The sequence below is a fragment of the Nesoenas mayeri genome, assembly GCF_963082525.1.
Source record: "Nesoenas mayeri genome assembly, contig: SCAFFOLD_130, whole genome shotgun sequence".
In the NCBI taxonomy this organism is placed as follows: Eukaryota; Metazoa; Chordata; class Aves; order Columbiformes; family Columbidae; genus Nesoenas; species Nesoenas mayeri.
In genome coordinates, this window is record NW_027659992.1 from 17,242 (window position 1) to 45,102 (window position 27,861).

Sequence of the window (27,861 nt, forward strand, 5' to 3'; positions counted from 1 at the left end):
GGGTCGCACCGCCCGGTCTCACTGGATCTCTTGCTTCTCCGCCACCGCACGCCCCCACGCCCCCCCCGCTGCCGCGCTCTAGTGTCCATCGGCGGCCACGGCTTAGGTAAGCGCGGCATGGCCTGGGGGAGCACGCGCCCCAAACCGCCCCCCAAACCGCCCCCAAACCGCCCCCCCCCAAACCACCACCCTCCAGGGGGGCTCCGGTGACCCCACCGTGTTCTGGGGGGTTTCCCGTTGCCACCAGGGGGTCCCCAGCCTGTCCTGCGCCAGGGGGGCTCTGGTGACCCCAGTGACCCCTGGTGACCCCTGGTGACTCCCAGTGACCCCACCATGTTCTGGGGGGTGTCCTGTTGTCACTAGGGGGGGGCTCTGGTGACCCTACCATGTTCCGGGGGGTGTCCCATTGTCACCAGGGGGTCCCCAGCCCATCCCCCTCCGGGGGGGCTCCAGTGACCCTGGTGACCCCTGGTGACCCCCGGTGGCTCCCAGTGACCCCGGTGACTCCCAGTGACCCCGGTGACTCCCAATGACCCCACCATGTTCTGGGGGATGTCCCATTGTCACCAGGGGGTCCCCATCCCATCCCCCTCCGGGGGGGCTCCGGTGCCCCCGGTGACCCCGGTGCCCCGGCAGGCGCCGGCGTGGGCCCCACGATCCAGCTGGGCGAGGAGACGGTGATCACGGTGGACGCGAAGGCGGCGGGCAAGGGGAAGGTGACGTGCTCGGTCTGCACCCCCGACGGCTCCGAGGTGGACGTGGACGTGGCCGAGAACCCCGACGGCACCTTCGACATCTTCTACACCGCCCCCCAGCCCGGCAAGTACGTCATCTGCGTGCGCTTCGGCGGCGAGCACATCCCCAACAGCCCCTTCCAGGTCCTGGTGAGTCGGGGGGGGGCCGGGGGGGGGTCGGGGGGGGTCCCGGCCCCGCTAACGCGGCCGTCGCGCAGGCGACCGACCGCCCGCTGCTGGGGGTCAACGGGCTGGACGTGGCCGGGCTGCGCCCCTTCGACCTCGTCATCCCCTTCACCGTCAAGAAGGGCGAGATCACGGGTGAGCGCCCCCCACGGGGTCCCCACGGGGTCCCCAGGGTGTCCATGGGGTGTCCATGGGGTGTCCCCAGGGTGTCCCCAGGGTGTCCCCAGGGTGTCCCCACAGTGTCCCCGGGGTGAACCCAGAGTGTCCCCAGGGTGTCCCCACGGTGTCTCCGGGGTGTCCCCACGGTGTCCCCATGGTGTCCCCACAGTGTCCCTGGGGTGTCCCAAGGGTGTCCCCAGGGTCCTCTGGAGCTGGATTAGGGGTCCCCAAGGTCTAGGCGTCCCCAGAGCCCCCCAGGTCCTCCCAAGGGGTCCCCAAGGCCAGGGGTCCCCCGAGCCCCCCGATCCCCCAAGGGGTCCCCAGAGCCCCCGATCCCCCAAGGGGTCCCTACGCCGGGGGTCCCCAGAGCCCCCCAGCTCCTCCCAAAGGGTCCCCCGAGCCCCCCGATCCCCCAAGGGGTCCCCGAGCCCCCATCCCCCGAGGGTCCCCAGGGCAGGGGTCCCCCATCCCCCGAGGGTCCCCACAGCGGGGTCCCCGATCCCCCGAGGGTCCCCACGGCGGGGTCCCGAGCCCCCATCCCCCGAGGGTCCCCATGGCGGGGTCCCGAGCCCCTAAGGGGTCCCCATGGTGGGGGTCCCCGATCCCCGAGGGTCCCCAGGGCGGGGTCCCGAGCCCCCAAGGGGTCCCCATGGTGGGGGTCCCCGATCCCCGAGGGTCCCCAGGGCGGGTCCCGAGCCCCCACGCTGCCGCCGCGCAGGGGAGGTGCGGACGCCCTCGGGGAAGGCGGCCAAGCCCGACATCACGGACAACAAGGACGGGACGGTGACCGTGCGGTTCGCGCCCACCGAGGCCGGGCTGCACGAGATGGACATCCGCTACGAGGGCATGCACATCCCAGGTGGGGGCAATGGGGGGCAATGGGGGCAATGGGGGGCATGCACATCCCAGGTGGGGGCAACCAACGGGGGGCATGCACATCCCAGGTGGGGGCAACCAACGGGGGGCATGCACATCCCAGGTGGGGGCAACGGGGGGCAATGGGGGCAATGGGGGGCATGCACATCCCAGGTGGGGGCAACCAACGAGGGGCATGCACATCCCAGGTGGGGGCAACCAACGGGGGGCATGCACATCCCAGGTGGGGGCAACCGGGGGGCAATGGGGGGCATGCACATCCCAGGTGGGGGCAACGGGGGGCTGGGGGCAACCGGGGGCTGGGGGCGACCAGGGGGCATGCACATCCCAGGTGGGGGCAATGGGGGCAACCGGGGGCAACCGGGGGGCTGGGGGCGATCGGGGGGCTGGGGGCAACCGGGGCTCTGGGGACTATTGGGGGTCTGGGGACAGTGGGGGGTCTGGGGACAACCGGGGGGCTGGGGACAATCAGGGGGCTGGGGACAGTTTGGGGGCTGGGGACAATGGGGGGTCTGGGGACAATCAGGGGGCTGGGGACAGTTTGGGGGCTGGGGACAATGGGGGGTCTGGGGACAACCGGGGGGCTGGGGACAATCAGGGGGCTGGGGACAGTTTGGGGGCTGGGGACAATGGAGGGTCTGGGGACAACCGGGGGGCTGGGGACATTCGGGGGACTGGGGACAACTAGGGGTCTGGGGATGATTGGGGGGTCTGGGGATGATTGGGGGATCTGGGGGCAATCGGGGGGTCTGGGGACAATCCAGGGGGTTAGGGACAACCAGGGGGTCTGGGGGCAATGGGGGACAATGGGGGAATCTGGGGACAATGGGGGGGCTGGGGACAATGGGGGGTCAGGGGATGATCGGGGGGTCTGGGGACAATCGGGGGGACAACGGGGGCTCTGGGGCTCCATTGCCGCGCGGTGCCCCTGGCGGAGCCGCCGCGTCGTGACACCCCCGCAGCTTCCCTGGTGGCGTGGGTGGGGGGGTCCGGCTGCCCCCCCGACCCCCCCGCGCCCCGTCGCCCCCCCAGGCAGCCCCCTGCAGTTCTACGTGGATTACGTGAACAGCGGCCACGTCACCGCGTACGGCCCCGGGCTCACCCACGGCACCGTCAACAAGCCGGCCGCCTTCACCGTCAACACCAAGGACGCGGGCGAGGGTGAGCGCGGGGGTCCGGGGGGGGGTCCCGGGGGGTCCGGGGGTCCCGTGGGTGCAGCCCCCTGACCCCCCCCCCAGGTGGGCTGTCGCTGGCCGTGGAGGGGCCGTCCAAGGCGGAGATCAGCTGCACCGACAACCAGGACGGCACGTGCAGCGTGTCCTACCTGCCCGTGCTGCCCGGCGACTACAGCATCGTGGTCAAGTACAACGACAAGCACATCGCGGGCAGCCCCTTCACCGCGCGCATCACCGGTACGGGGGGCGCCCCTGGGGGCTGCGGGTGCTCCTGGGGGCGCCCGTGGGGGTCCGGGGGGTCTGTGGGTGGGAGTCTGTGGGTGGGGGGTCCGGGGAGTCCGTGGGTGGGGGGTCCGTGGGTGGGGGGTCCGTGGGTGGGGGTCCGTGGGTGGGGGTCTGTGGGGTCGGGGGAGTCTGTGGGCGAGGGTCCGTGGGCGGGGGTCCGTGGTCCCTCAGGGGGTCCGTGGGTGGGAGGTCTGTGGGTGGGGTCCGTGGGTGGGGTCCGTGGGTGTGGTCCGTGGGTGGGGTCCATGGGCAGGGTCCGTGGGTGGGGTCCGTGGGTGGGGGTCTGGGGGGTCCGTGGGTGGGGTCCGTGGGTGGGGGTCCATGGGTGGGGGTGTGTGGAGGTCCGTGGGTGGGGTCCGTGGTTGGGGGGTCTGTGGGTGGGGTGTCCGTGAGTGGGGTCCGTGGGTGGGGGTCTGTGGGTGGGGGTCTGTGGGTGGGGGGTCTGTGGGTGGGGTCCGTGGGTGGGGGTCTGGGGGGTCCGTGGGTGGGGTCCGTGGGTGGGGTCCGTGGGTGGGGCTCTGTGGGCGTGGTCTGTGGGCGGGGCCCGTGGGCGGGGCCGCGTCCCATTCGCGCCGTGTCCCGCAGGCGACGACTCGCTGCGCCTGTCCCACCTCAAGGTGGGCGCGTCGGCCGACATCCCCCTGGACATCGCGGAGACCGACCTGAGCCAGCTGGCGGCCACCGTCACCGCGCCCTCGGGCCGCAAGGAGCCCTGCCAGCTCAAGCGCCTGCGCAACGGCCACGTCGGTGAGGGGACACGGGGGACACGGGGACATGGGGGGGACACAGGGACATGGGGGACAGGGAGGGATATGGGGACATGGGGACATGGGGGACATGGGGGACACCGTCACCGCGCCCTCGGGCCGCAAGGAGCCCTGCCAGCTCAAGCGCCTGCGCAACGGCCACGTCGGTGAGGGGACACGGGGGGACACGGGGACATGGGGACATGGGGGGGACACAGGGACATGGGGGACAGGGAGGGATATGGGGACATGGGGACATGGGGACATGGGGACATGGGGGACACCGTCACCGCGCCCTCGGGCCGCAAGGAGCCCTGCCAGCTCAAGCGCCTGCACAACGGCCACGTCGGTGAGGGGACACGGGGGGACACGGGGACATGGGGACATGGGGGGGACACAGGGACATGGGACATGGGGGACAGAGGGACACGAGGACATGGGGGAAATGGGACATGGGGGACATGGGGGACATGGGGACATGGGGACATGGGGGACACCGTCACCCTGCCAGCTCAAGCGCCTGCGCAACGGCCACGTCGGTGAGGGGACACGGGGGACACGGGGACATGGGGACACGGGGGGACACGGGGACATGGGGACATGGGGGGCACAGGGGGACATGAGGACACAGTCACTGTCATCCCTGTGTCCCTGTGCCCCCGTGTCTCCCACCCTGTCCCCTGTGTGTCCCCCTGTGTCCCCCTGTCCCTGCACTGACTGTCCCCATGTCCCCATGTCTGTGCCCTCACTGACTGTCCCCCTGTCTGTCCCTGCGCTGACTGTCCCCATGTCCCCATGTCTGTCCCCTCGCTGACTGTCCCGTGTCCCCTTGTCTGTCCCCTTGCTGACTGTCCCCGTGTCTGTCCCCATGTCCCCCTGTCTGTCCCCTTGCTGACTGTCCCCGTGTCTGTCCCCTCGCTGACTGTCCCCCTGTTTGTCCCTGTGCTGACTGTCCTGTGTCCCCCTGTCTGTCCCCTCGCTGACTGTCCCCCTGTCTGTCCCCTCATTGACTGTCCCCCTGTCCATCCCCTTGCTGACCGTTCCCCTGTCCCCCTGTCTGTCCCCTCGCTGACCGTCCCCCGGTCTGTCCCCCTGTCCGTCCCCTCGCTGACCGTCCCCCTGTCCGTCCCCTTGCTGTCTGTCCCATGTCCCCCTGTCCGTCCCCTCGCTGACCGTCCCCCTGTCCGTCCCCTTGCTGTCTGTCCCATGTCCCCCTGTCCGTCCCCTTGCTGACTGTCCCCCTGTCTGTCCCCGCACTGACTGTCCCCATGTCCCCCTGTCCATCCCCTTGCTGACCGTCCCCCTGTCTGTCCCCCTGTCTGTCCCCCTGTCTGTCCCCCTGTCCGTCCCCCTGTCCGTCCCCTCGCTGACTGTCCCCCTGTCCGTTCCCTCACTGACTGTCCCCCTGTCTGTCCCCCTGTCTGTCCCCCTGTCTGTCCCCCTGTCTGTCCCCTCGCTGTCTGTCCCGTGTCCCCCTGTCCATCCCCTCGCTGACCGTCTGTCTGTCCGTCCCCTCGCTGACCGTCCGTCCGTCTGTCCGGCAGGCATCTCGTTCGTGCCGCAGGAGGTGGGGCAGCACCTGGTGCACCTGTCGCGGGGGGGGCAGCCGCTGGCGCGCAGCCCCCTGCCCGTGGCCATCAGCCAGGCCGAGCTGGGCGACGCCAGCCGCGTGCGCGCCGCGGGCGCCGGGCTGCGCGAGGGGCGCACCTTCCAGCCCGCCAGCTTCGCCATCGACACGCGCGACGCCGGTACGGCCCCCGAGACCCCCGAGACCCCCTGAGCATCCCCAGAGCCCCCCGAGACCCCCTGAGCCACCCCAGAGCCCCCCTGAGCCCCCCGAGACCCCCTGAGCATCCCCAGCATCCCCCGAGTCCCCCAGAGCTCCCCCAGCCCCCCCAGCATCCCCAGAGCCCCCTGAGCCCCCCAGAGCATCCCCAGCATCCCCAGCCCCCCCCCAGCATCCCCCAAGACCCCCAGAGCCCCTGAGCCCTCCAAGCCCCCCCAGCATCCCCTGAGCCCCCTGAGCATCCCCAGAGCCCCCCCGAGCTCCCTAGAGCCCCCCAGCATCCCCCAAGCCCCTCCGAGTCCCCCTGAGCCCCCCCAGCATCCCTCAAGCCCCCTGAGCATCCCCAGAGCATCCCAGTGGTCCCAGAGCCCCCAGACCCTCCCCAGAGCATCCCGGGGGTCACCCAGCCCCTTCCAGGGGTCCCCAGAGCCCCCAGCCCCCCCAGAGCCCCCAGCCCCCCCGGGGGTCCCGTGTGGTGCTGACGCGGCGCCCGCAGGGTACGGGGGGCTCAGCCTGTCCATCGAGGGTCCCCAAAGCCCCCAGCCCCCCCCAGAGCCCCCAGCCCCCCCAGGGCTCCCCCAGCCCCCCCGGGGGTCCCCAGCCCCCCCAGAGCCCCCAGCCCCCCCAGAGCCCCCGTGCGGTGCTGACGCGGCGCCCGCAGGGTACGGGGGGCTCAGCCTGTCCATCGAGGGTCCCCAAAGCCCCCAGCCCCCCCAGGGCTCCCCCAGCCCCCCCGGGGGTCCCGTGCGGTGCTGACGCGGCGCCCGCAGGGTACGGGGGGCTCAGCCTGTCCATCGAGGGCCCCAGCAAGGTGGACATCGGCACCGAGGAGCTGGAGGACGGCACGTGCCGCGTGTCCTACTGCCCCACCGAGCCCGGCAACTACATCATCTCCCTCAAGTTCGCCGACCAGCACGTCCCCGGTGCGCGGGGGGCGAGGGGGGAACGGGGGGCGATGGGGGACATGGGGGGTGTGGGGACATGGGGGGCGATGGGGCATGGGGGGTGATGGGGACATGGGGGGCAATGGGGCATGGGGGGCAATGGGGACATGGGGGGCAGTGGGGTGCAGGGGGCGAGGGGGGACATGGGGGCATGGAGGGCGAGGGGGGCAACAGGGCATGGGGGGCAATGGGGCACAGGGGGTGAGGGGGGCACAGGGGGCAATGGGGGAATGGGGGACATGGAGGGAAATGGGGACATGGGGGGCGAGGGGGGCAATGGAGGAATGGGGGACATGGGGGGCAATGGGACATGGGGAACAACAGGGCATGGGGAGCGATGGGGACATGGGGTATTTGGGGCTGTTTCTGTGGGTCATTGGGGGTGTTTGGGGGTGTGTTTCTGGGGCTATTTCTGTGGGTGGTTGGGAATGTTTGGGGGTGTGTTTCTGGGGCTGTTTATGTGGGTGTTTGGTGCGTGGGGCTGTTCCTGTGGGTCTTTAGGGGTGTGGGGGTGCGTGGGGGGTTGGGCTGTGTGACGCCGGGGCCCCTCCCCCAGGGAGCCCGTTCTCGGTGAAGGTGACGGGGGAGGGGCGGGTGAAGGAGAGCATCACCCGCCGGCGCCGCGCGCCCCCCGAGGCCGCCGTGGGCACCCCCTGCGACCTCAGCCTCAAGATGCCCGGTGAGCGGGGACCCCGTGACCCCAGTGACCCCCCGGGACACCCCAGTAACCCAGGGGGACACCCCATCCACCAGGCGGTCCCCCCAACTAACGCCCCCCCGGATCCACGAGGGGACCCCAATACCCCCAGGGGGACACCCCCTCGATCAGGAGGTTCCCACAATTGAAGGGCCCCCCAGGATCCCCATGGGTAGCCCAAGGGGACACCCCATCCCCCAGGAGGGTCCCCACTGACCACCCCCAGGATCCCCTTGGGGACCCCAACACCCCCATGGGGACCCCAATCCCCCCGCGGGGACCCCACTGACCGCCCCCAATACCCCCGTGGGGACCCCAATACCCCCATGGGGACCCCAATCCCCCCGCGGGGTCCCCACTGACCTCCCCCAGGATCCCCATGGGGACCCCAATACCCCCATGGGGACCCCAATACCCCCATCCCCCGGGAGGGTCCCCCAATAAACACCGCCAGGATGCCCGTGGGGACCCCAACACCCCCACGGGGACCCCAATCCCCCCGCGGCGTCCCCACTGACGGCCCCCAATCCCCCCGCGGGGACCCCACTGACCGCCCCCAATACCCCCGTGGGGACCCCAATACCCCCATGGGGACCCCAATCCCCCCGCGGGGTCCTCACTGACCGCCCCCAATCCCCCCGTGGGGTCCCCAATCCCCGGCGGGGTGCCCACTGACCACCCCCAATACCCCCATGGGGACCCCAATCCCCCCGCGGGGTCCTCACTGACCGCCCCCAACACCCCCTTGGGGTCCCCAATCCCCGGCGGGGTGCCCACTGACGGCCCCCCGCAGAGCTGGGCTCCCCGGAGCTGACGGCGCAGGTGACGGGCCCGTCGGGGCAGGCGGTGCCGGCGCAGGTGCTGGACGGCGGCGGCGGCGCGTTCGGCGTGCGCTTCGTGCCGGCCGAGACGGGCGCGCACTCGGTCAGCGTCAAGGACCGCGGGCAGCACGTGCCCGGCAGCCCCTTCCAGTTCACCGTGGGGCCGCTGGGCGAGGGGGGGGCGCACAAGGTGCGCGCCGGGGGGCCCGGCCTGGAGCACGCCGAGGCCGGCGTGCCAGGTGAGGGGACCCCCAAACCGGGGACATGGGGACCCTGGGACTGGGGACATGGGGACCATGGGACTGGGGACATGGGGAGCCTGGGACTGGGACATAGGGACCATGGGACAGGGGACACAGGGCTGGGGTGGGCAGGGGATGCAGGGGCCGGGGTGCCAGGTGAGGGGACCCCCAAACCGGGGACATGGGGACCCTGGGACTGGGACATAGGGACCATGGGACAGGGGACACAGGGCTGGGGTGGGCAGGGGATGCAGGGGCCGGGGTGCCAGGTGAGGGGACCCCCAAACCGGGGACATGGGGACCCTGGGACTGGGGACATGGGGACCCTGGGACTGGGACAGGGGGACCCTGGAACTGGGGACATGGGGAGCCCAGAACTGGGGACATGGGGAGCCTGGAACTGGGACATGGGGACCATGGGACTGGGGCATGGGGAGCGACCCCAGAACTGGGGACACAGGGCTGGGGTGCCAGGTGAGGGGACCCCGAAACCGGGGACATGGGGAGCCCAAAATGGGACATGGGGACCACGGTCTGGGGACACAGGGCTGGGGGGGGCAGGGGACACAGGGGCCGGGGTGCCAGGTGAGGGGACCCCAAAACCGGGGACAAGGAGATGGGGGTCCCGGGAGGGGATGGGGGTCCCGGGGAGGGAATGGGGGTCCCGGGGAGGGGATGGGGGTCCCAGGAGGGGATGGGGGTCCTGGGGAGGGGATGTGGTCCCCAGGAGGAGATGGGGGTCCCGGGGAGGGGATGGGGGTCTCGGGGAGGGAATGGGGGCCTGGGGAGGGGATGGGGGTCCCAGGAGGGAATGGGGGCCTGGGAAGGGGATGGGGGTCCCAGGGAGGAGATGGGGGCCTGGGGAGGAGTTGGGGGTCCAGGGGGCGCGGCCTCGGGGTCCCTGACCCCCCCGCCCCCCCCCCCAGCCGAGTTCAGCATCTGGACGCGCGAGGCGGGCGCCGGGGGCCTCTCGGTGGCCGTGGAGGGGCCCAGCAAGGCCGAAATCGCCTTCGAGGACCGCAAGGACGGCTCCTGCGGCGTCTCCTACGTGGTGCAGGAGCCGGGTACGCGGGGACCCCCCCACCGTGACACCCACCCCCCCACCGTGACACCCACCCCCCATGGGGACCTGGCCCCACCCAGGGACACTGACCCCACCTAGTGACACTGACCCCCCCACCTGGTGACACTGACCCCCAGTCAGTGACACTGACCCCCCTGGTGACACTGACCCCTGGTGACCCCCCCCAGTGACACTGACCCCTGGTGACCCCACCCAGTGACGCTGACCTCTGGTGACCCCACCCAGTGACACCAACCCCACCCAGTGACCCTGACCCCTGGTGACCCTGACCCCACCCAGTGACACTGACCCCTGTGACCCCACCCAGTGACACTGACCCCTGGTGACCCCCACAGTGACACTGACCCCCGGTCACCCCCCCAGTGACACTGACCCCTGTGACCCCACCCAGTGACACTGACCCCTGGTGACACTGACCCCACCCAGTGACACTGACCTCTGGTGACCCCACCCTGGTGACACTGACCCCACTCAGTGACACTGTCCCCACCCAGGGACACCGACCCCACCCTGGGGACACTGACCCCCTTACCCAGTGACACTGACCCCCCCCACCCAGTGACACTGACCTACACCCTGGGGGCACTGATACCTCCACCCAGTGACACTGACCCCTGGTGACCCCACCCAGTGACACTGACCCCACCCAGTGACACTGACCCCTGGTGACCCCACCCAGTGACAGTGACCCCACCCAGTGACACTGACCTCTAGTGACCTCCCTGGTGACACTGACCCCACCCAGTGCCCCTGACCCCTGTGACCCCCCCGGTGACACTGACCCCTGTGACCCCCCGGGTGCCCCTGACTGCAGTGCCCCTGACCCCTGTGCCCCCTGTGCCCCCGGTGCCCCTGACCCCTGTGACCCCCCCCGATGCCCCTGACCCCTTTGACCCCCCTGGTGCCCCTGACCCCTGTGACCCCCCCGGTGCCCCTGACCCCTGTGACCCCCCCGGTGGCCCCGGTGACCCCGGTGCCCCTGACGCGGTGCCCCCAATGCCCCTGACCCCTTTGACCCCCCCGATGCCCCTGACCCCTGTGACCCCCCCGGTGCCCCTGACATGGTGCCCCTGGTGCGGTGCCCCTGGTGCCCCTGACCCCCGTGACCCCCCCGGTGCCCCTGACCCCCGTGACCCCCCCGGTGCCCCCGGTGCCCCTGACGCGGTGCCCCCGGTGCCCCCAGGCGACTACGAGGTGTCGGTGAAGTTCAACGAGGAGCACATCCCCGAGAGCCCGTTCGTGGTGCCGGCGGCCGCGCGCTGCCTGGACGCGCAGCGCCTCACTGTTTCTAGCCTTCAGGTGAGCCGGGGGGGCCGCGGCCGGGGCAGCGCAGCGGCAATGGGCTATGGGGGGCACAGGGACAGCACAGGGCTATGGGGGGCACAGGGACAGCACAGGGCTATGGGGGGCACAGGGCTATGGGGGGCACAGGGACAGCACAGGGCTATGGGGGGCACAGGGACAGCACAGGGGCTATGGGGGCTGCATAGGGACAGCGCAGCGGCAGCGGGGCGGGGGGCACAGGGCTATGGGGGGCACAGGGACAGCACAGGGCTATGGGGGGTGCATAGGGACAGTGCAGCAGCAACGGGGCGGGGGCTGGGTATGGGGGGCACAGGGACAGTGCAGGGCTGGGTATGGGGGGCTGCATAGGGACAGCACAGTGGGCGCCGGGGGCGGGGGGTGCTGGGGGGCACAGGGACAGTACAGGGCTGGGTATGGGGGGCTGCACAGGGACAGTGCAGGGGTTATGGGAGGCTGCATGGGGACAGCGCAGGGCTGGTTATAGGGGGGCATAGAGACAGTGCAGGGGCTATGGGGGGCTGCACAGGGGTTATGGGGGGCTGCATAGGGACAGTGCAGGGCTGGGTATGGGGGCCACAGGGACAGTGCAGGGCTGAGTATGGGGGGGCACAGGGACAGCACAGGGGTTATGCGGGGCATAAGGACAGTGCAGGGGTTATGGGGGGGCACAGGGACAGCACAGGGGTTATGCGGGGCATAGGGACAGTGCAGGGGCTATGGGGGGCTGCACAGGGGTTATGGGGGGCTGCATAGGGACAGTGCAGGGCTGAGTATGGGGGCCACAGGGACAGTGCAGGGCTGAGTATGGGGGGGCATAGGGACAGTGCAGGGGCTATGGGGGGGCACAGGGACAGCACAGGGGTTATGCGGGGCATAAGGACAGTGCAGGGGTTATGGGGGGCACAAGGACAGTGCAGGGGTTATGGGGGGCACAAGGACAGTGCAGGGGTTATGGGACACTAGAGAGTTTGGGGGGCACTAGAGGGGCTGGATAGGGACAGCACAGCCCTAAGGGGGTTTAGGGGGGCACTGTAGGGATTTGGGGGGCTGGATAGGGACAGCACAGCCCTAAAGGGGTTTAGGGGGCACTATAGGGATTTTGGGGGGGCTGGATAGGGACAGCACAGCCCTAAGGGGGGTTTGGGGGGTACTAGAGGGGTTTGGGGGAGTTGTGTAGGGACAGTGTAGCTCTAGGGGGAACTCAGAGTAGTTTTGGGGTGCAGCAGTTGGGGTGCAGCAGCAGTTTGGGGTGCAGCAGTGGAGGTGCAGCAGTGGGGGTGCAGCAGCAGTTTTGGGGTGCAGCAGTGGAGGTGCAGCAGCAGTTTTGGGGTGCAGCAGTGGGGGTGCAGCAGCAGTGGGGGTGCAGCAGCAGTTTTGGGGTGCAGCAGCAGTTTTGGGGTGCAGCAGTGGGGGTGCAGCAGCAGTGGGGGTGCAGCAGCAGTTTTGGGGTGCAGCAGTGGGGGTGCAGCAGTGGGGGTGCAGCAGCAGTTTGGGGTGCAGCAGCAGTTTTGGGGTGCAGCAGCAGCTTTGGGGTCCCTGCGCTGGCCCGGCCGCCCGCTCGGGCGCCCCCCGGCTCTGGTAAAGGCTATTAACAGCCCCGCCCCCCCAAATCTGGGGGGGCACACGGGGCCCGGGGGGGCTTAACGGGAGAGATCGGCCCCACCCCCCGGGACCCCCGTTCTCTCCCGCTAAACCCCCCGGCCCCCCCAGGTAAGTGGGGCGGGGGGGGGGACCCTGACACCCCCAAACCCCCCAACACCCCTAAACCCCCCCCAACTCCCTCTGACACCCCCAAACCCCCCAACACCCTCACCCCCCCCCAACACCCCCACCCCGGGTTGCTGGGGTGACACGTTCCCCCCCTCATTATTTTGGGGTTCGCGTCACCCCGGGCTCTGATCCCCCCCCCATGCGGGATCTCGGGGTGCAGCCCCCCCTCCCTGGGGCGAGTTTGGGGCGCAGGGCCCCCCCCACGTTATTTGGGGTCTTGGGGGGATAAACCCCCCGGGTTATTTGGGGTGTTTGTCCCCCCGGGTTGTCTGGGGGGGTTTGGGGGTGTCACCCCCACTGGGGTTTTGGGGGGAGAGGATTTGGGGGGTTCTCCCCAGGTTTGGGGTGTCCCCCCCATTTGGGAATGTGTTTCCTGGGTTTGGGGGTGTCTCCCCAGCTTTGGGATGTTCTCCCTGAGTTGGGGTGTTCCCCCCCTGTTTGGGGGTTCCCCCCGTTTCGGGGTGTCCCGTTTCAGGGTGTTCCCCCAATTTGGGGAGTCCCTGTTTTGGGGTGTCCCCATTTCGGGGGTCCCCATTTCGGGGGGTCCCTGTTTCGGGATGTCCCCGTTTTGGGGGTCCCCCTTTTGGGGTGTCCCGGTTTTTGGGGTCCCCGTTTCAGGTGTCCCTGTTTCAGGGTGTCCCCTTTTGGGGTGTCCCCGTTTGGGGTGTCCCCGTTTGGGGGTCCCCGTTTCGGGGGTCCCCATTTCGGAGTGTCCCCCTTGCGGGATGTCCCCGTTTTGGGGGTCCCCCTTTCGGGGTGTCCCTGTTTGGGGTCCCTGTTTCGGGGTGTCCCCGTTTGGGGGTCCCCGTTTCGGGGTCCCCGTTTCGGGGGTCCCTGACGTGTCCCCCCCAGGAGTCGGGGCTCAAGGTTCACCAACCGGCCTCATTCGCCGTGAGCCTGAACGGGGCGCGGGGGGCGCTGGACGCCAAGGTGCACAGCCCCTCGGGGGCGCTGGAGGAGTGCCACATCACCGAGGTCACCCCAGGTCAGCCCCCCAAAACTGACCCCTGCACCCCCAAACTGCACCCCAAAACCTGCCCCCCAAACTGCACCCCAAAACCTGCCCCCAAACCCACCCCCACACGGTGCACAGCCCCTCGGGGGCGCTGGAGGAGTGCCACATCACCGAGGTCACCCCAGGTCAGCACCCCCAAACTGCACCCTGCACCCCCAAACTGCACCCCGAAACCTGCCCCCAAACCTGCAACCTGCACCCCGAAACCTGCCCCCCAAACCCGCCCCCCCACACGGTGCACAGCCCCTCGGGGGCGCTGGAGCAGTGCCACAGCACCGGGGGTCTCTGTGTGTGTCTGGGGGTCCTGGGGGGCTTTGGGGTCTCTGTATGTGTCTGGGGGGCTTTGGGGGGTCCCAGGGGGCTTTGGGGTCTCTGTGTGTGTCCGGGGGGTCTCTGTGGTCTCTGTGTGTGTCTGGGGGTTTTGGGGGTCTCTGTGGTCTCTGTGTGTGTCCAGGGGTCTCGGGGGGCTTTGGGGGGTCTGTGTGTGTCCAGGGTGCTTTGTGGGGTCCCAGGGGGCTTTGGGGGGTCTCTGTGTGTCCAGGGGGCTTTGGGGTCTCTGTGTGTGTCCAGAGGGCTTTGGGGGGCATCTGTATGTGTCTGGGGGGCTTTGGGGGTCTGTGTGTGTCCAGGGGGCTTTGGGGGGTCCCAGGGGGCTTTGGGGTCTCTGTGTGTGTCCAGAGGGCTTTGGGGGGCATCTGTATGTGTCTGGGGGGCTTTGGGGGTCTGTGTGTGTCCAGAGGGCTTTGGGGGGTCCCAGGGGGCTTTGGGGTCTCTGTGTGTGTCCGGGGGTCTCAGGGGTCTTTGGGGGTCTCTGTGTGTGTCCAGAGGGCTTTGGGGGGCATCTGTGTGTGTCTGGGGGGCTTTGGGGGGGTCTGTGTGTGTCTGGGGGTTTTGGGGGTCCCAGGAGTCTCTGTGTGTGTCTGGGGGGTCTCTGTGGTCTCTGTGTGTGTCTGGGGGTTTTGGGGGTCCCGGGGGTCTCTGTGTGGGGGTTTCAGGGGTCCTGGGGGTCTCTGTCTGGGGGTTTTGGGGGTCCCAGGGGTCTCTGTGTGGGGGTTTCAGGGATCCCAGGGGTCTCTGTCTGGGGGTTTTGGGGGTCCCGGGGGTCTCTGTGTGGGGGTTTCGGGGGTCCCGGGGGTCTCTGTGTGTGTCTGGGGGTTTTGGGGGTCCCGGGGGTCTCTGTGTGGGGGTTTCGGGGGTCCTGGGGGTCTCTGTGTGTGTCTGGGGGTTTTGGGGGTCCCGGGGGTCTCTGTGAGGGGGTTTTGGGGGTCCCGGGGGTCTCTGTGAGGGGGTTTGGGGGTCCCCGCGGGTCGCTGACCCCCCGCCCCCCCAGACAAGCGTGCCGTGCGGTTCATCCCGCGCGAGAACGGCGTCTACGCCATCGACGTCAAGTTCGAGGGGTCGCACATCCCGGGCAGCCCCTTCAAGGTGCGCGTGGGCGAGCCGGGCCAGGCCGGCGACCCGGGGCTGGTGTCGGCCTACGGGCCCGGCCTGGAGGGCGGCACCACAGGTACGGCATGGCATGGGGGTACGGGGGTATGGGGGGCAATGGGGTACGGGGGGGTACGGGGGGTACCGGGGTACGGGGGGTATGGGGGTACAGGGGGCGAGCCGGGCCAGGCCGGCGACCCGGGGCTGGTGTCGGCATACGGGCCCGGCCTGGAGGGCAGCACCACAGGTACGGCATGGGGGTACGGGGGTACAGGGGGGTACCGGGGTACAGGGGGGTACGGGGGTACGGGGGGCAATGGGGTACGGGGGGGTACAGGGGTACGGGGGGGGCACCGGGGTATTGGGGGGCATTGGGGTACAGGGGGCACCGCGGGATAGGGGGGGCACCACAGGTACAGGACGGGGGGGGGGGCACTGCAGGTATGGGGGCAGCACCACAGGTACGGGGGGAGCACCAGGGGACGTGGGGGCACCAGGGGACGGGGGGGGCACCCTGGGATGGGGGGGGCACCAGGATATGGAGGGCAGCACCACAGGTACGGGATGGGGGGGGGACTGTGGGTATGGGGGGGGCACTGGGGTATGGGGGGGCACCACAGGTACGAGGGGCACCAGGGTATGGGGGGGGGCACCACAGGTACGGGGAGGAGGAGGCACCAGGGGACAGGATGGGGGGGCACCACAGGTATGGGGGAGGCACCACAGGTACAGGACGGGGGGGGCACCACGGGTATGGGGGGCGCTGTGGGTATGGTGGGGGGGCACTGGGGTATGGAGGGGGGCACCACAGGTATGGGATGGGGGGGCACGGGGGTACAGGACAGGGGGGCACCACGGGGATGGGGATGGGGGCTTGGGGGGTTTCCACAGGGACTTGGGGTCTCGTCCCCACCATGGGCTGTTGGGGTGACCCAGGGGTTGGGGTCTCTGTGGGTTGGGGTCTCCATGGTGTCCATGTCCCCAGGGTCCCCGGCGGAGTTCGTGGTGAACACGGCCAAGGCGCTGGGCTCTATGGGTTGGGGTCTATGGGTTGGGGTCTCCATTGTGCCCCCCATGTCCCCAGGGTCCCCGGCGGAGTTCGTGGTGAACACGGCCAAGGCGCTGGGCTCTATGGGTTGGGGTCTATGGGTTGGGGTCTCCATTGTGCCCCCCATGTCCCCAGGGTCCCCGGCGGAGTTCGTGGTGAACACGGCCAAGGCGCTGGGCTCTATGGGTTGGGGTCTATGGGTTGGGGTCTCCATTGTGCCCCCCATGTCCCCAGGGTCCCCGGCGGAGTTCGTGGTGAACACGGCCAAGGCGCTGGGCTCTATGGGTTGGGCTCTATGGGTTGGGGTCTCCATTGTGCCCCCCATGTCCCCAGGGTCCCCGGCGGAGTTCGTGGTGAACACGGCCAAGGCGCTGGGCTCTATGGGTTGGGGTCTATGGGTTGGGGTCTCCATGGTGACCCCCATGTCCCCAGGGTCCCCGGCGGAGTTCGTGGTGAACACGGCCAAGGCGCTGGGCTCTATGGGTTGGGGTCTATGGGTTGGGGTCTCCATTGTGCCCCCCATGTCCCCAGGGTCCCCGGCGGAGTTCGTGGTGAACACGGCCAAGGCGCTGGGCTCTATGGGTTGGGGTCTATGGGTTGGGGTCTCTATGGGTTGGGATCTGTCTGTGGGGTGTTGGGGTGACGCTGGGGGTCCCGTGTCCCCCCCAGGGTCCCCGGGCGGAGTTCGTGGTGAACACGACCAAGGCGCTGGGCTCTATGGGTTGGGGTCTATGGGTTGGGGTCTATGGGTTGGGGTCTCCATTGTGCCCCCCATGTCCCCAGGGTCCCCAGCGGAGTTCGTGGTGAACACGGCCAAGGCGCTGGGCTCTATGGGTTGGGGTCTATGGGTTGGGGTCTCCATTGTGCCCCCCATGTCCCCAGGGTCCCCGGCGGAGTTCGTGGTGAACACGGCCAAGGCGCTGGGGTCTATGGGTTGGGGTCTATGGGTTGGGGTCTCCATTGTGCCCCCCATGTCCCCAGGGTCCCCGGCGGAGTTCGTGGTGAACACGGCCAAGGCGCTGGGCTCGTCTATGGGTTGGGGTCTATGGGTTGGGGTCTCCATTGTGCCCCCCATGTCCCCAGGGTCCCCGGCGGAGTTCGTGGTGAACACGGCCAAGGCGCTGGGCTCTATGGGTTGGGCTCTATGGGTTGGGGTCTCCATTGTGCCCGCCATGTCCCCAGGGTCCCCGGCGGAGTTCGTGGTGAACACGGCCAAGGCGCTGGGCTCTATGGGTTGGGGTCTATGGGTTGGGGTCTCCATTGTGCCCCCCATGTCCCCAGGGTCCCCGGCGGAGTTCGTGGTGAACACGGCCAAGGCGGGCCCCGGCGCGCTGGCCGTCACCATCGAGGGCCCGTCCAAGGTGAAGATGGAGTGCCGCGAGTGCCCCGAGGGCTTCCGCGTCACCTACACGCCCATGGCCCCCGGCAGCTACCTCATCGCCATCAAGTTCGGGGGCCCCCACCACATCGTGGGCAGCCCCTTCAAGGCCAAGATCACCGGTGGGTGCGGGGGGGGGGCAGGTTGGGGGGGTGAGGTGCTGGGGGGTTTGGGGGTCAGAGGGGTTTGGGGGGCAGATTGGGGGGTTTGGGGGGTCAGGAGGGTTTGGGGAGTCAGGAGGGTTTAGGGGGGCAGATTGGGGGGGGTTGAGGTGCTGGGGGGGTTGGGGGGTCAGAGGGGTTTGGGGGGGCAGATTGGGAGGGGTTGAGGTGCTGGAGGGGTTGGGGGGTCAGAAGAGCTTGGGGGAGCGGATTTGGGAGTCAGAGGGGTTTGGGGGGGCAGATTGGGGGGGGTTGAGGTGCTGGGGGGGTTGGGGGGTCAGAGGGGTTTGGGGGGGCAGATTGGGGGGGGTTGAGGTGCTGGAGGGGTTGGGGGGTCAGAAGAGCTTGGGGGAGCGGATTTGGGAGTCAGAGGGGTTTGGGGGGGCGGCTTGGGGGTCATTTGGGGGTCAGAGGGGTTGGAGGAAGCAGATTGGGGGGGATTTGAGGCGCTGGGGGGGTTTGGGGGTCAGGAAGGTTTGGGGGGCAGATTGGGGGGTTTGAGGTGCTGGGGGGGGTTTGGGGGGCAGGGGGGATTTGTGGTGGGGGGGTGTTGGTGTATGGGGGGTGTTGGTGTGGGGGGGTGTTGGGGTGCAAGGGTGTTGGGGTATGGGGGTGTTGGGGTGTGGGGGTGTCGGGGTGCAAGGGTGTTGGGGTATGGGGGTGTTGGGGTGCGCGAGGTGTTGGTGCACAGGGGGGTGTTGGGGTGGGGGGGTGTTGGTGTACAGGGGGTGTTGGGGTGGGAGGGTGTTGGGGTGAGGGGGTGTTGGTGTACAAGCGGGTGTTGGTGTACAGGGGGTGTTGGGGTGTTGGGGTGCGGGGCGTTGGGGGTCCCGGTGCTGACGCGGCGCCCCCATGGGGGGGGTGTTGGTGTACAGGGGGTGTTGGGGTGGGGGGTGTTGGGGGTCCTGGGGTCCCGGTGCTGACGCGGCGCCCCCGGGGGGGTGTTGGTGTGGGGGGGTGTTGGTGTACAGGGGGTGTGGCGGTGTTGGGGTGGGGGGTGTTGGGGGTCCCGGGGTCCCGGTGCTGACTTGGCGCCCCCAGGGCCCCGGCTGGTGAGCAGCCACAGCCTGCGCGAGAGCTCGTCCATGCTGGTGGACGCGGGGGGGCCCGCGGCGCCCGGGGGGGCGGCCGCGCCGGGGGGGGCCGCGCCGGTGCCCCCCGTGTTCTCGGACGCCAGCAAAGTGGTGGCCAAGGGGCTGGGGCTCAGCAAGGCCTTCGTGGGACAGAAGAACTCGTTCAGCGTGGACTGCAGCAAGGCCGGTGCGCGGGGGGGCCCCACCGGGTTTGGGGGGACCCCCGGGTTTGGGGAACCCCCCACCGGGTTGGGGGGGCACCGGGTTGGGGGACCCCCCCACTGGAGTTTGAGGGGACCCCCCACCAGGTTGGGGGACACACCGGGGTTGGGGGGCACCGGGTTGGAGGGCGCCGGGTTGAGGGAACCCCCCACCAGGGTCTGGGGGGACACCAAGGTTTGGGGGACACCAGGTTGGGGGGCACTGGGGTTTGGGGAGACCGGGGTTGGCGGGCACCGAGTTGGGGGGACACTGGGCGGGGGGACACCAGGTTTAGGGGACACCAGGTTTGGGGAACCCCCCACCAGGATTTGGGGGGACCTCCGGGTTTGGGGAACCCCCTTGGGCTTTGGGGTGACCCCCAGGTTTGGGGTGATGGGTGTGGGGTGACCCCCCCCCAGCTTTGGGGAAACCCCCACCAGGGTTTGGGGTGATCTCCAGGTTTGGGGTGACCCCCCCCTGGGTTTGGGGAGCCCCCGGGTTTGGGGTGATCCCCACCGGGTTTTGGGGTCCCCCCCACCTGGGTTTGGGGTGACCCTAAGGTTTGGGGTGATCCCCCTGGGCTTTGGGGTGAACCCTCCCGGGTTTGGGGAGCCCCCTGGGCTTCAGGAAGCCCCCCCAGGTTTTGGGGTGTCCCCCCTTCCCGGGGTTGCTGCCCCCCCAGCCCGTGGCTCAGCGCTTTGCCGGGGGCTCATTTTGGTGGTGGTGGGGGGGGCGATTTTTGGGGTGTCTTTAGGGGGCGGTTCCAATTACTTTGTGGGGGGGGAGTGTCCCATTTTTGGTGCGCTCACCCCCCCGCCCCCCCCCAGGGAACAACATGCTGCTGGTGGGGGTGCAGGGCCCCCGCTCGCCCTGCGAGGAGATCGTGGTGAAGCACCTGGGCAACCAGCTGTACAGCGTGGGCTACCTGCTGCGCGAGCGCGGCGACTACCTGCTGGTGGTCAAGTGGGGCGACCAGCACGTGCCCAACAGCCCCTTCCGCCTCACCGTGCCCTGACCCCCCCCGGACACGGGGACCCCCCCACATCGGGGACCCCCGGACACGGGGACACCCCCAGATCAGGACCCCCAGACATGGAGACACCCCCACATCGGGGACCCCCGGACACGGGGACACCCCCAGATCGGGACCCCTTGGCCATGGGGACACCCCCACATCGGGACCCCCCAGCCATGGGGACACCCCAGATTGGGACCCCCCAGCCATGGGGACACCCCAGCTCGGGGACCCCCCCTTCCCACCCCACCACCGCCACCCCCTCCGCCACTCCCCGCCCCCTGCCCCGTCACGCCGCCCCTCCCCCCGTTCCCACCCGGGGAACGGGCCCCCCCCCCCGTTTCTGCCACCGGTTCAGAACCCCCCCCTCCCCCTTTTTCTTTTCTTTTGTCCTTTTTATTTTATGTTAATTTTTTAACATGACCCGGGGGGGTCCCGGCCGCCCCCCCCCCCCGAACCCCAATAAAACTCGTTCTGCTTCACTGGGCTTCGTCTGCTTGGGGATGTATAGGGTACATACATACATATATATACACAGCCTATGGATTGGGGGGTCTATAGATTGGGAGGAACCCCATGGATTGGAGGGGAACGGGGAGGGAGGGGGGGGGTCTTCCCTTTGGGGAGGGGGCTGGGGGGACAAGCAGGGGCCGCTCTATACATCGCACGCTGCGGCAGCTCACACCGGGGGTCTCTATACGTTAAGCGCCCCCTATAGAACGGGGCGGATGACGCACGGGGCGGCCCCTGCGCGTTGGGGTGACCCGTGTGGAGGGGGCGGAGCCCCGCGCAGCGCTATAGGGTGTCGTGTACCCCCCTCCGCGTCGCAACGATCTGGGCGGGGTTATTCAAATGAGATGCAAATGAGGCCGCCGCGTGTTCAATCGGCGCGGAGGGGCGGGGCTATGCAAATAGAGCGTCTCGCGCGCCGTCCAATCAGCGCGCGGAACGGTCCCCGTGCGCCTCGCGGGCACGTCGCCGCCGCTCTGTCCCTCCCCACCCCGCCGCCGCGCTCTCTGATTGGCTGCCGCTCCTCTCTCCGCTGGGTGAGCTGCTAGAGCGGTGCCCGCCGCCTCTATCGCCCAGCAGAGGCGCCGCCGCGCTCCGCCGCTCCCGCCCCCCCTCCCCCCGCGCTCCGCCGCTCCCGCCCCACCCCCCCCTCGCCTCGCCGCGTCCTCTCGGGGCGGCGCCGCTTCCGCGGCGGCGACCGGTCGCGCCGCGCAACGTCCCCGCCGGCGGGCGGGTCCTCCGGCGGGCGGCCAGAGCGCCGCCGGAAGCCGGGGGGCGTGGCCGGAAGCCAGGGGCGGGCGCGGTATATAAGCAGCGCGCAGGCGCCGCCGCTCTCTTTCTCGCGTTGGGCGAGGTGAGGGCCGCGCCGGGGCGGCGGGGCCGGGACAGGCCGCTGGATCCCGGGAGAGGCCGCTGGATCCCGGGAGAGGCCGCCGGATCCCGGGGAGGCCGCCGGGGCCCGGAGAGGCCGCCGCGCCGCCCCCGCCGCCCCCACAACCCCCGCCGCTCTCTCCCGCAGGTCCCGGGCCCGGAGCCGCCATGGGCCGCCGCCCGGCGCGATGGTGAGTCCCGTGACGTCACCGCGGGGGGGGGGTGGTGGGTGGGTATGACGTCATTCCACGCCTCTCAACGTCAAGGGGGGCGGGCGGGAAGAGCGTTGCGGGTTTGGGGCCCCTTCCCCCCCCCCCCCATCCTCACCGCCCCCCCCTCAGTTACAGATACTGCAAGAACAAGCCGTACCCCAAGTCCCGCTTCTGCAGGGGGGTCCCTGGTGAGTCCGCGCCCCCCTCCCCCCCGTTCCTGGGGTGCAGCCGCCCGCTCCCCCGCACCCCCATTCTGAACCCCCCCCCCCTTTTCCCCCGCAGACCCCAAAATCCGCATCTTCGACCTGGGCCGCAAGAAGGCGAAGGTGGACGAGTTCCCGCTCTGCGGGCACATGGTGTCGGACGAGTACGAGCAGCTCAGCTCCGAGGGTGCGTGCGGGGGGGTGCGGGGTGCGGGGGGGCGGGGCGGGGTGCGGGGGGGGCGGGGCGGGGTCCGGGGGGGTCGCCCCCGCCGCCGTGACCCCCCCGCGCCGTCCCGCAGCGCTGGAGGCCGCGCGGATCTGCGCCAACAAGTACATGGTGAAGAGCTGCGGGAAGGACGGGTTCCACATCCGCGTGCGCCTGCACCCCTTCCACGTCATCCGCATCAACAAGATGCTCTCGTGCGCCGGCGCCGACAGGTCGGGGGGGGCTCCCAAAACCGGGGGGGTCCCCAGAACTTGGGGGGGGGCTCCCAGAACTAGGCGGGTCCCCAACATTTGGGGGAGGGCTCCCAGAACCAGGGGGGTCCCCAGCACTTGGGATAGGGCTCTCAGAACCAGGGAGGGCTCCCAAAACCAGGGAGGACCCCAACATTTGGGGGAGGGCTCCCAAAACCGGGGGGGGCAGCACTTGGGGGAGGGCTCCCAAAAACAGGGAGGACCCCAACATTTGGGGGAGGGCTCCAGAACCAGAGGGGTCCCCAGAACCAGGGGGGTCCCCAGCACCTGGAGGAGGGCTCCCGAAACCAGGGAGGACCGCAACATTTCGGGGAGGGCTCCCAAAACTAAGGGGGTCTCCAACATTTCGGGGAGGGCTTCCAAAACTGGGGGGTCCCCTGACACTTGTGGGAGGGCTCCCAGAACTAGGGGGGGTCCCCAGAACCAGGGAGGACCCCAACATTTGGGGCAGGGCTCCCAGAACCGGGGGGGTCCCCAGAACCACGGGGGTCCCCAGCACTTGGGGGTGGGCTCCCAGAACTGGGAGGGGGTCACAGAAGGGGCGGGAGGGGCCTGTGGTGACAGACATCGGTGGGGTCGGGGTGTCCCCAGCAGTGCCGGGGGTTGTGCTGGGAGCCCCAAAACTGGGCTCAGGGGGTCCCTGAGATGGGGGAGCACCCCAAAATGCACCTGCTGAGATGGGGGGAGCGCCTCAGAACACAGCTGCACCCCCCCACTGTGGTCCAGGGGGGTCCCTGGGGGTCCGGGGTGCGTCCCCCAACCTGGGGGGGGACACTGAGACCACACGTACCCCCTGTAAAAAGTGGGGTGCACTTTGCGGGAGGGAGGGGTGGCCCCCCCCACTTTTGGGGTGTCATGTGGTTTCCCTGCGGGGTTTTGGGGTGCAAACACTGGGGACTGGGTGGGGTGGGGGGTGCCCCTTGCTGTGGGCGCCCCCCCGGCTTTCGGGGTGCCCCCCCCCCGCAGCTAATTAAGCCGGCCGTGCCCCCCCCGCCCGTGGGGCCGCGGCGCGCACTGGCTGCGCACAGAACCCCCCCGGCTGTGTAGGGCGACCCGCGCCCCCCCCCGCGGGGCGCCCCAAGGGGCCGGGGGCACATTCCCCGCCCCAGGGTGGGTCTGGGGGTGCCCGGGGGAATCCCCACGCTCACACCCCCCCCCTCGCCCCCCCAGGCTGCAGACGGGCATGCGCGGCGCGTTCGGGAAGCCGCAGGGCACGGTGGCGCGGGTGCACATCGGCCAGGTCATCATGTCCATCCGCACCAAGGCGCAGAACAAGGAGCACGTGGTGGAGGCGCTGCGCCGCGCCAAGTTCAAGTTCCCCGGCCGGCAGAAGGTACCTGGGGGGGGGACCGGGGTGGGGGGGTGTCGCCGGGCAGGGTTTGGGGTGCCCCTGACCCCCCCTCCCTGCCCCCCCAGATCCACATCTCCAAGAAGTGGGGTTCACCAAGTTCAATGCCGACGCCTTCGAGGACATGGTGGCCCAGAAGCGCCTGATCCCCGACGGCTGTGGGGTCAAGTACGTCCCGTGCCGGGGGCCCTGGACCGCTGGCGGGCCCTGCACGCGGCCTGAGCCCCCCCGGGACCCCAAAACCGCCTGAGGGACCCCAAAAGCCCCCGAGGACCCCAAAACCCCCCCGGAGGCCCCAAAACCCCCCGGGGGACCTTCCACCCCCCGCCGCCAGGGGATGCCCTCTGCGAGGTGTCCCACAAGCGCCCCCTGGTGGGGGGGCGGAGGTTCGGGGCCCTGGTGCTGCTTTTGGGGGCGTCCTGGTGGAAATAAAGGTTTGGGGGGCCCTCCCCCCTCCTCTGCGCAGCTCCTGGTTTGTGGGGGGGGCCCTGGGAGCTTTGGGGGGGGGGTGTTGGGGGTGGAGGTTTTTTGGGTCATATTTCCCCCCCCCACAAAGAAGAGGCTGCACAAATGGGGTGAAATGAGTAAAAACGAGGTTTTATTTATTCCCAGATGCAGCCCCCCCCCCACCCCCCCCCAGGTCTGTACAGACAGACAGTGACAGTGGGGACAGATGGGGATGGGAAAACACATTGGGGGGGACAGGGGGAGCACCCCAGGCGTTTTTGGCGGGAAGGGGGAGGGCTGGGCCCGGATGCCTGGGTCCCTCCCAGCCGCGGGGGGGTGGGGGGGGGGGGGGGGGGGGGGGGGGGGGGGGGGAGACGGGGTGCAGGGGTGTTAAAAAATATAATTAAAACCAACCAAAAAACCCTCAAAAAAGCACATTCACAGACACGAAATGAGGGTGGGGCGGGGGGGGGGGGGGTGTCCCCCTCCCCTTGTGCTTGGGAGGGGGAAGGGGGGCGCTGGTGGGCGGGTCCCCCGAGCCGCGCGGGGGCGCTACACGGTGGTGACCGAGAGCAGCGGGTTGTGGGGCGGAGCCGCCGTCTCCGCCGCGCGCCAGCATCTCCTGGATCGTCACCCAGTTGTCCAGGATGCGGCGGCTCCGCTTGCGCAGCCCCCGGCGGGCGGGGGGCGGCTCGGGAGGGTTCCCGGGGGCGGTCCCGGGGGCGTTTCCCGCCGCCGCCTCCGCGCGGTTCTGCAGCAGCAGCTCCCGGCGCCTGCGCTGCTCCCGCGCCCGCGCCAGGTGCTGCTTGCGCTGCTCGCGGCTCCAGTAGCGCCCGGTCTTGAGCTCGCTGCGCGCGTCGTCGTCCGTGGTGGAGCCGCCGCGCTCCTCCATGATGCGGATGGCGCGGGCCTTGAGCAGCCGGTCGCGCCCCGGCCGCTTCCCGCGCGGGCCCTTGGCGCCCGCCGCCCCCGGGGGGGGCGCCCCCAGCCCGCGCAGCAGCGGGGAGCTGCGGCAGCTCTCGCCCGTGTTGTAGGCGCTGGTGCTGTCGCGCTCGGGCGCCTCGGAGATGTCGGCCAGCGGCGGCTCGGCGCCCGCCGCCTCCAGCCAGGCGCGCAGGCAGCGCTCCCCGCAGCCGCTCCATCTTCTGCGCCCGCAGCAGGTGCCGGCACTTGAACTCCAGGTGCCGCAGCTCCTCCTCCAGCAGCGCCAGCTCCGCGCGGCCCGCGGCCGCCGCCCCCAGCCGCCCGCGCAGCTGCCGGTAGCGCCGCAGCTCGGCCTGGCTCAGCCCGCCCGGGAGCGCCTCCGGCCCCGCCTCCCGCTCCCAGCCCCGCTCCCACTCCCGGCCCCGCCCCCGCCCCCGGTCCCGGTCCCGCCGCGGCGCTGGGCGCTGGGCTGAGCGCGGACGCGGCTCTGGCGCTGGACGCCGCTCCCGCTCCGGGCGGGGGCCGCGGAGCCCGCGCCGGGTCTTGCGCTCGACTCCGCCCCCGAGTGCGGCCGGAACCCGGAGGCTCCGGCTCTTCCCACGGAGCCCGAGCCGGAGCTGGATCCGGAGCCGGGTCTCCCCGCGGGGCTCAATCCGGCTCCGGCTCCGGCTCCGGTTCCGGTTCCGGCGCGGCCGCGGGGGCTGAGCGGGGCCGCGCGGGGCGCGCGGCGCGGGGGCGCGCGCGGGGGGGGCCCGTCCGGCGCCTCGTCCCCCAGCAGGTCGTGCTCCGAGCTCTCCTCGTTGCGCGTGCTCTCGTCCGTGCGCCCCACCCCGCTGTCCGGCTCCGCCCCCCGCGCGCCGGGCGTGGCCGGGCTGGGGGGCTGGGGAGGGCGGGGGAGGGGTGTCAGGGGTGCCCCCCCCAGGCACCCAAACTGCCCCCCCAGACACCCCGAACTGCCCCCCAGGCACCCCGAACTGCCCCCCCAGGCACCCGAACTGCCCCCCCCCGGCATCCGAACTGCCCCCCCCCCCAGGCACCCAAACTGCCCCCCCCCAGGCACCCAAACTGCCCCCCCAGGCACCCGAACTGCCCCCCCATGGCACCCGAACTGCCCCCCCCAGGCACGCGAACTGCCCCCCCCCAGGCACCCGAACTGCCCCCCATGGCACCCAAACTGCCCCCCCAGGCCCCCAAACTGCCCCCCCAGGCACCCAAACTGCCCCCCCAGGAACCCGAACTGCCCCCCCAGGTACCCAAACTGGCCCCCCCATGGCACCTGAACTGCCCCCCCAGGCACCCAAACAGCCCCCCCCCAGGCACCCGAACTACCCCCCCCATGGCACCCAAAGTGCCCCCCCAGGCACCCGAACTGCCCCCCCAGGCACCCAAACCGCCCCCCCATGGCACTCAAACGACCCCCCCGAGGCACCCAAACTGCCCCCCCCAGGCACCCAAACTGCCCCCCCCCCCAGGTACCCAAACTGCCCCCCCATGCACCCAAACTGCCCCCCCAGGCACCCGAACTGCCCCCCCCAGGCACCCAAACTGCCCCCCCCAGGCACCCGAACTGCCCCCCCCAGGCACCCAAACTGCCCCCCCCCCCCAGGTACCCAAACTGCCCCCCCCATGCACCCAAACTGCCCCCCCAGGCACCTGAACTGCCCCCCCCAGGTACCCAAACTGCCCCCCCAGGCACCCCAACTGACCCCCCCATGGCACCAGAACTGCCCCCCCCATGGCACCCAGACTGCCCCCCCCAGGTACCCAAACTGCCCCCCAGGCACCCAAACTGCCCCCCCAGGCACCCAAAGTGCCCCCCCCAGGTACCCAAACTGCCCCCCAGGTACCCAAACTGCCCCCCCAGGCCCCCAAACTGCCCCCCCCACCTGCCCCGGGGGGGTCCAGGGCCCCCGCAGCGCCCCCTCCTCGTCGGAGCCGAAGTCGTCCAGGAAGTCCTCGCGGTCGCTGTCCTTCCAGCGCTGGGGGGGCGGGGGGGTCAGCACCCCGGGCCCCCCCAGACCCAGACCCAGCCCCCCCGAGAGCCTCTGCAGGGACCCCCAGGACCCCCTCGAGACCCCCAAGACCCCCCTGAGCCCCCCATGACCCCCCCAAAGACCCCCCGAGCCTCCCATGACCTCCCCCAGCCCCATGACCCCAGAGCCCCCCAGGACCCCCCTGAGCCCCCGAGGATTCCCCCGAGCCCCCCAGGAACCCCAGAGCCCCCCAGGAACCCCCCGAGACCCCCAAGACCTCCCAGGACCCCCCCCGAGCCCCCCATGACCCCCCAGAGCCTCCCAGGATCCCTCCGAGCCCCCCAGGATCCCCCAAAGACCCCCAAGACCCCCCGAGCCCCCCAGGACCCCCCCAAAGACCCCCCAGCTCCTCTCGGGACCCAATAAGGAGTCCACAGCCCCCCCCCAGCCCCTCAGTCAGCCCCATCCCATCCCCCAGGCCCCCCAAAACCACAGGACCCCCCACCGGGCCCCCCAAGGACCCCAGGACCCCCTCCGGACCCCACCAGGACCCCCCCCCGGCTCCCCAGGACCCCCCCCCAGAGTCCCCCCGGCTCCCCAGGGACCCCTCCCAGAGTCCCCCTGGCTCCCCAGCCCACCCCCCCCGGACCTCCCCAGGACCCCCCCGGCCCCCCCGGACTCCCCTGGACCCCCCCCCAGGACCTCCCCAGGACCCCCCCAGGATCGCCCCCGGCCCCCTCCAGGACCCCCCCCCGCCCCCCCGGCCCC

The 27,861-nt window shown here is 70.7% G+C and overlaps 3 protein-coding genes across 3 annotated transcripts in view; 2 read left to right on the forward strand and 1 right to left on the reverse strand.

Moving 5' to 3' along the window:
• LOC308052474 (filamin-A-like) overlaps window positions 1–20,608 on the forward strand; it is a gene marked incomplete at its 5' end in the record, with an annotated part of 37,660 nt that extends 17,052 nt beyond the window's left edge. Inside the window, 18 exon segments of the mRNA XM_080364550.1 lie at window positions 83–106; window positions 637–884; window positions 953–1,055; window positions 1,798–1,938; window positions 2,988–3,116; window positions 3,194–3,367; window positions 4,001–4,162; window positions 5,706–5,909; window positions 6,718–6,870; window positions 7,448–7,570; window positions 8,382–8,648; window positions 9,578–9,715; window positions 10,919–11,034; window positions 13,663–13,795; window positions 15,156–15,332; window positions 17,583–17,801; window positions 18,882–19,100; window positions 19,942–20,608. Of these exon segments, the coding sequence (XP_080220676.1) occupies window positions 83–106; window positions 637–884; window positions 953–1,055; window positions 1,798–1,938; window positions 2,988–3,116; window positions 3,194–3,367; window positions 4,001–4,162; window positions 5,706–5,909; window positions 6,718–6,870; window positions 7,448–7,570; window positions 8,382–8,648; window positions 9,578–9,715; window positions 10,919–11,034; window positions 13,663–13,795; window positions 15,156–15,332; window positions 17,583–17,801; window positions 18,882–19,100; window positions 19,942–20,129 (2,918 nt within the window).
• An 865-nt stretch (window positions 20,609–21,473) lies between these two features.
• LOC308052467 (large ribosomal subunit protein uL16-like) lies at window positions 21,474–24,210 on the forward strand. The gene is given in 9 exon segments (XM_080364544.1): window positions 21,474–21,492; window positions 21,658–21,700; window positions 21,851–21,909; window positions 22,004–22,111; window positions 22,224–22,362; window positions 23,572–23,734; window positions 23,818–23,836; window positions 23,839–23,937; window positions 23,940–24,210. Coding segments are annotated over 8 exon segments (642 nt in total). The 5' UTR covers window positions 21,474–21,492; window positions 21,658–21,677; the 3' UTR covers window positions 23,972–24,210.
• A 538-nt stretch (window positions 24,211–24,748) lies between these two features.
• PDZD4 (PDZ domain containing 4) lies at window positions 24,749–27,270 on the reverse strand (the record flags this gene model as incomplete). Its single annotated transcript, XM_080364545.1, is given in 7 exon segments — window positions 24,749–24,781; window positions 24,783–25,322; window positions 25,324–25,491; window positions 25,493–25,634; window positions 25,636–26,000; window positions 27,007–27,099; window positions 27,256–27,270. Coding segments are annotated over 7 exon segments (1,356 nt in total).
• Between the last annotated feature and the right edge of the window lie 591 nt (window positions 27,271–27,861).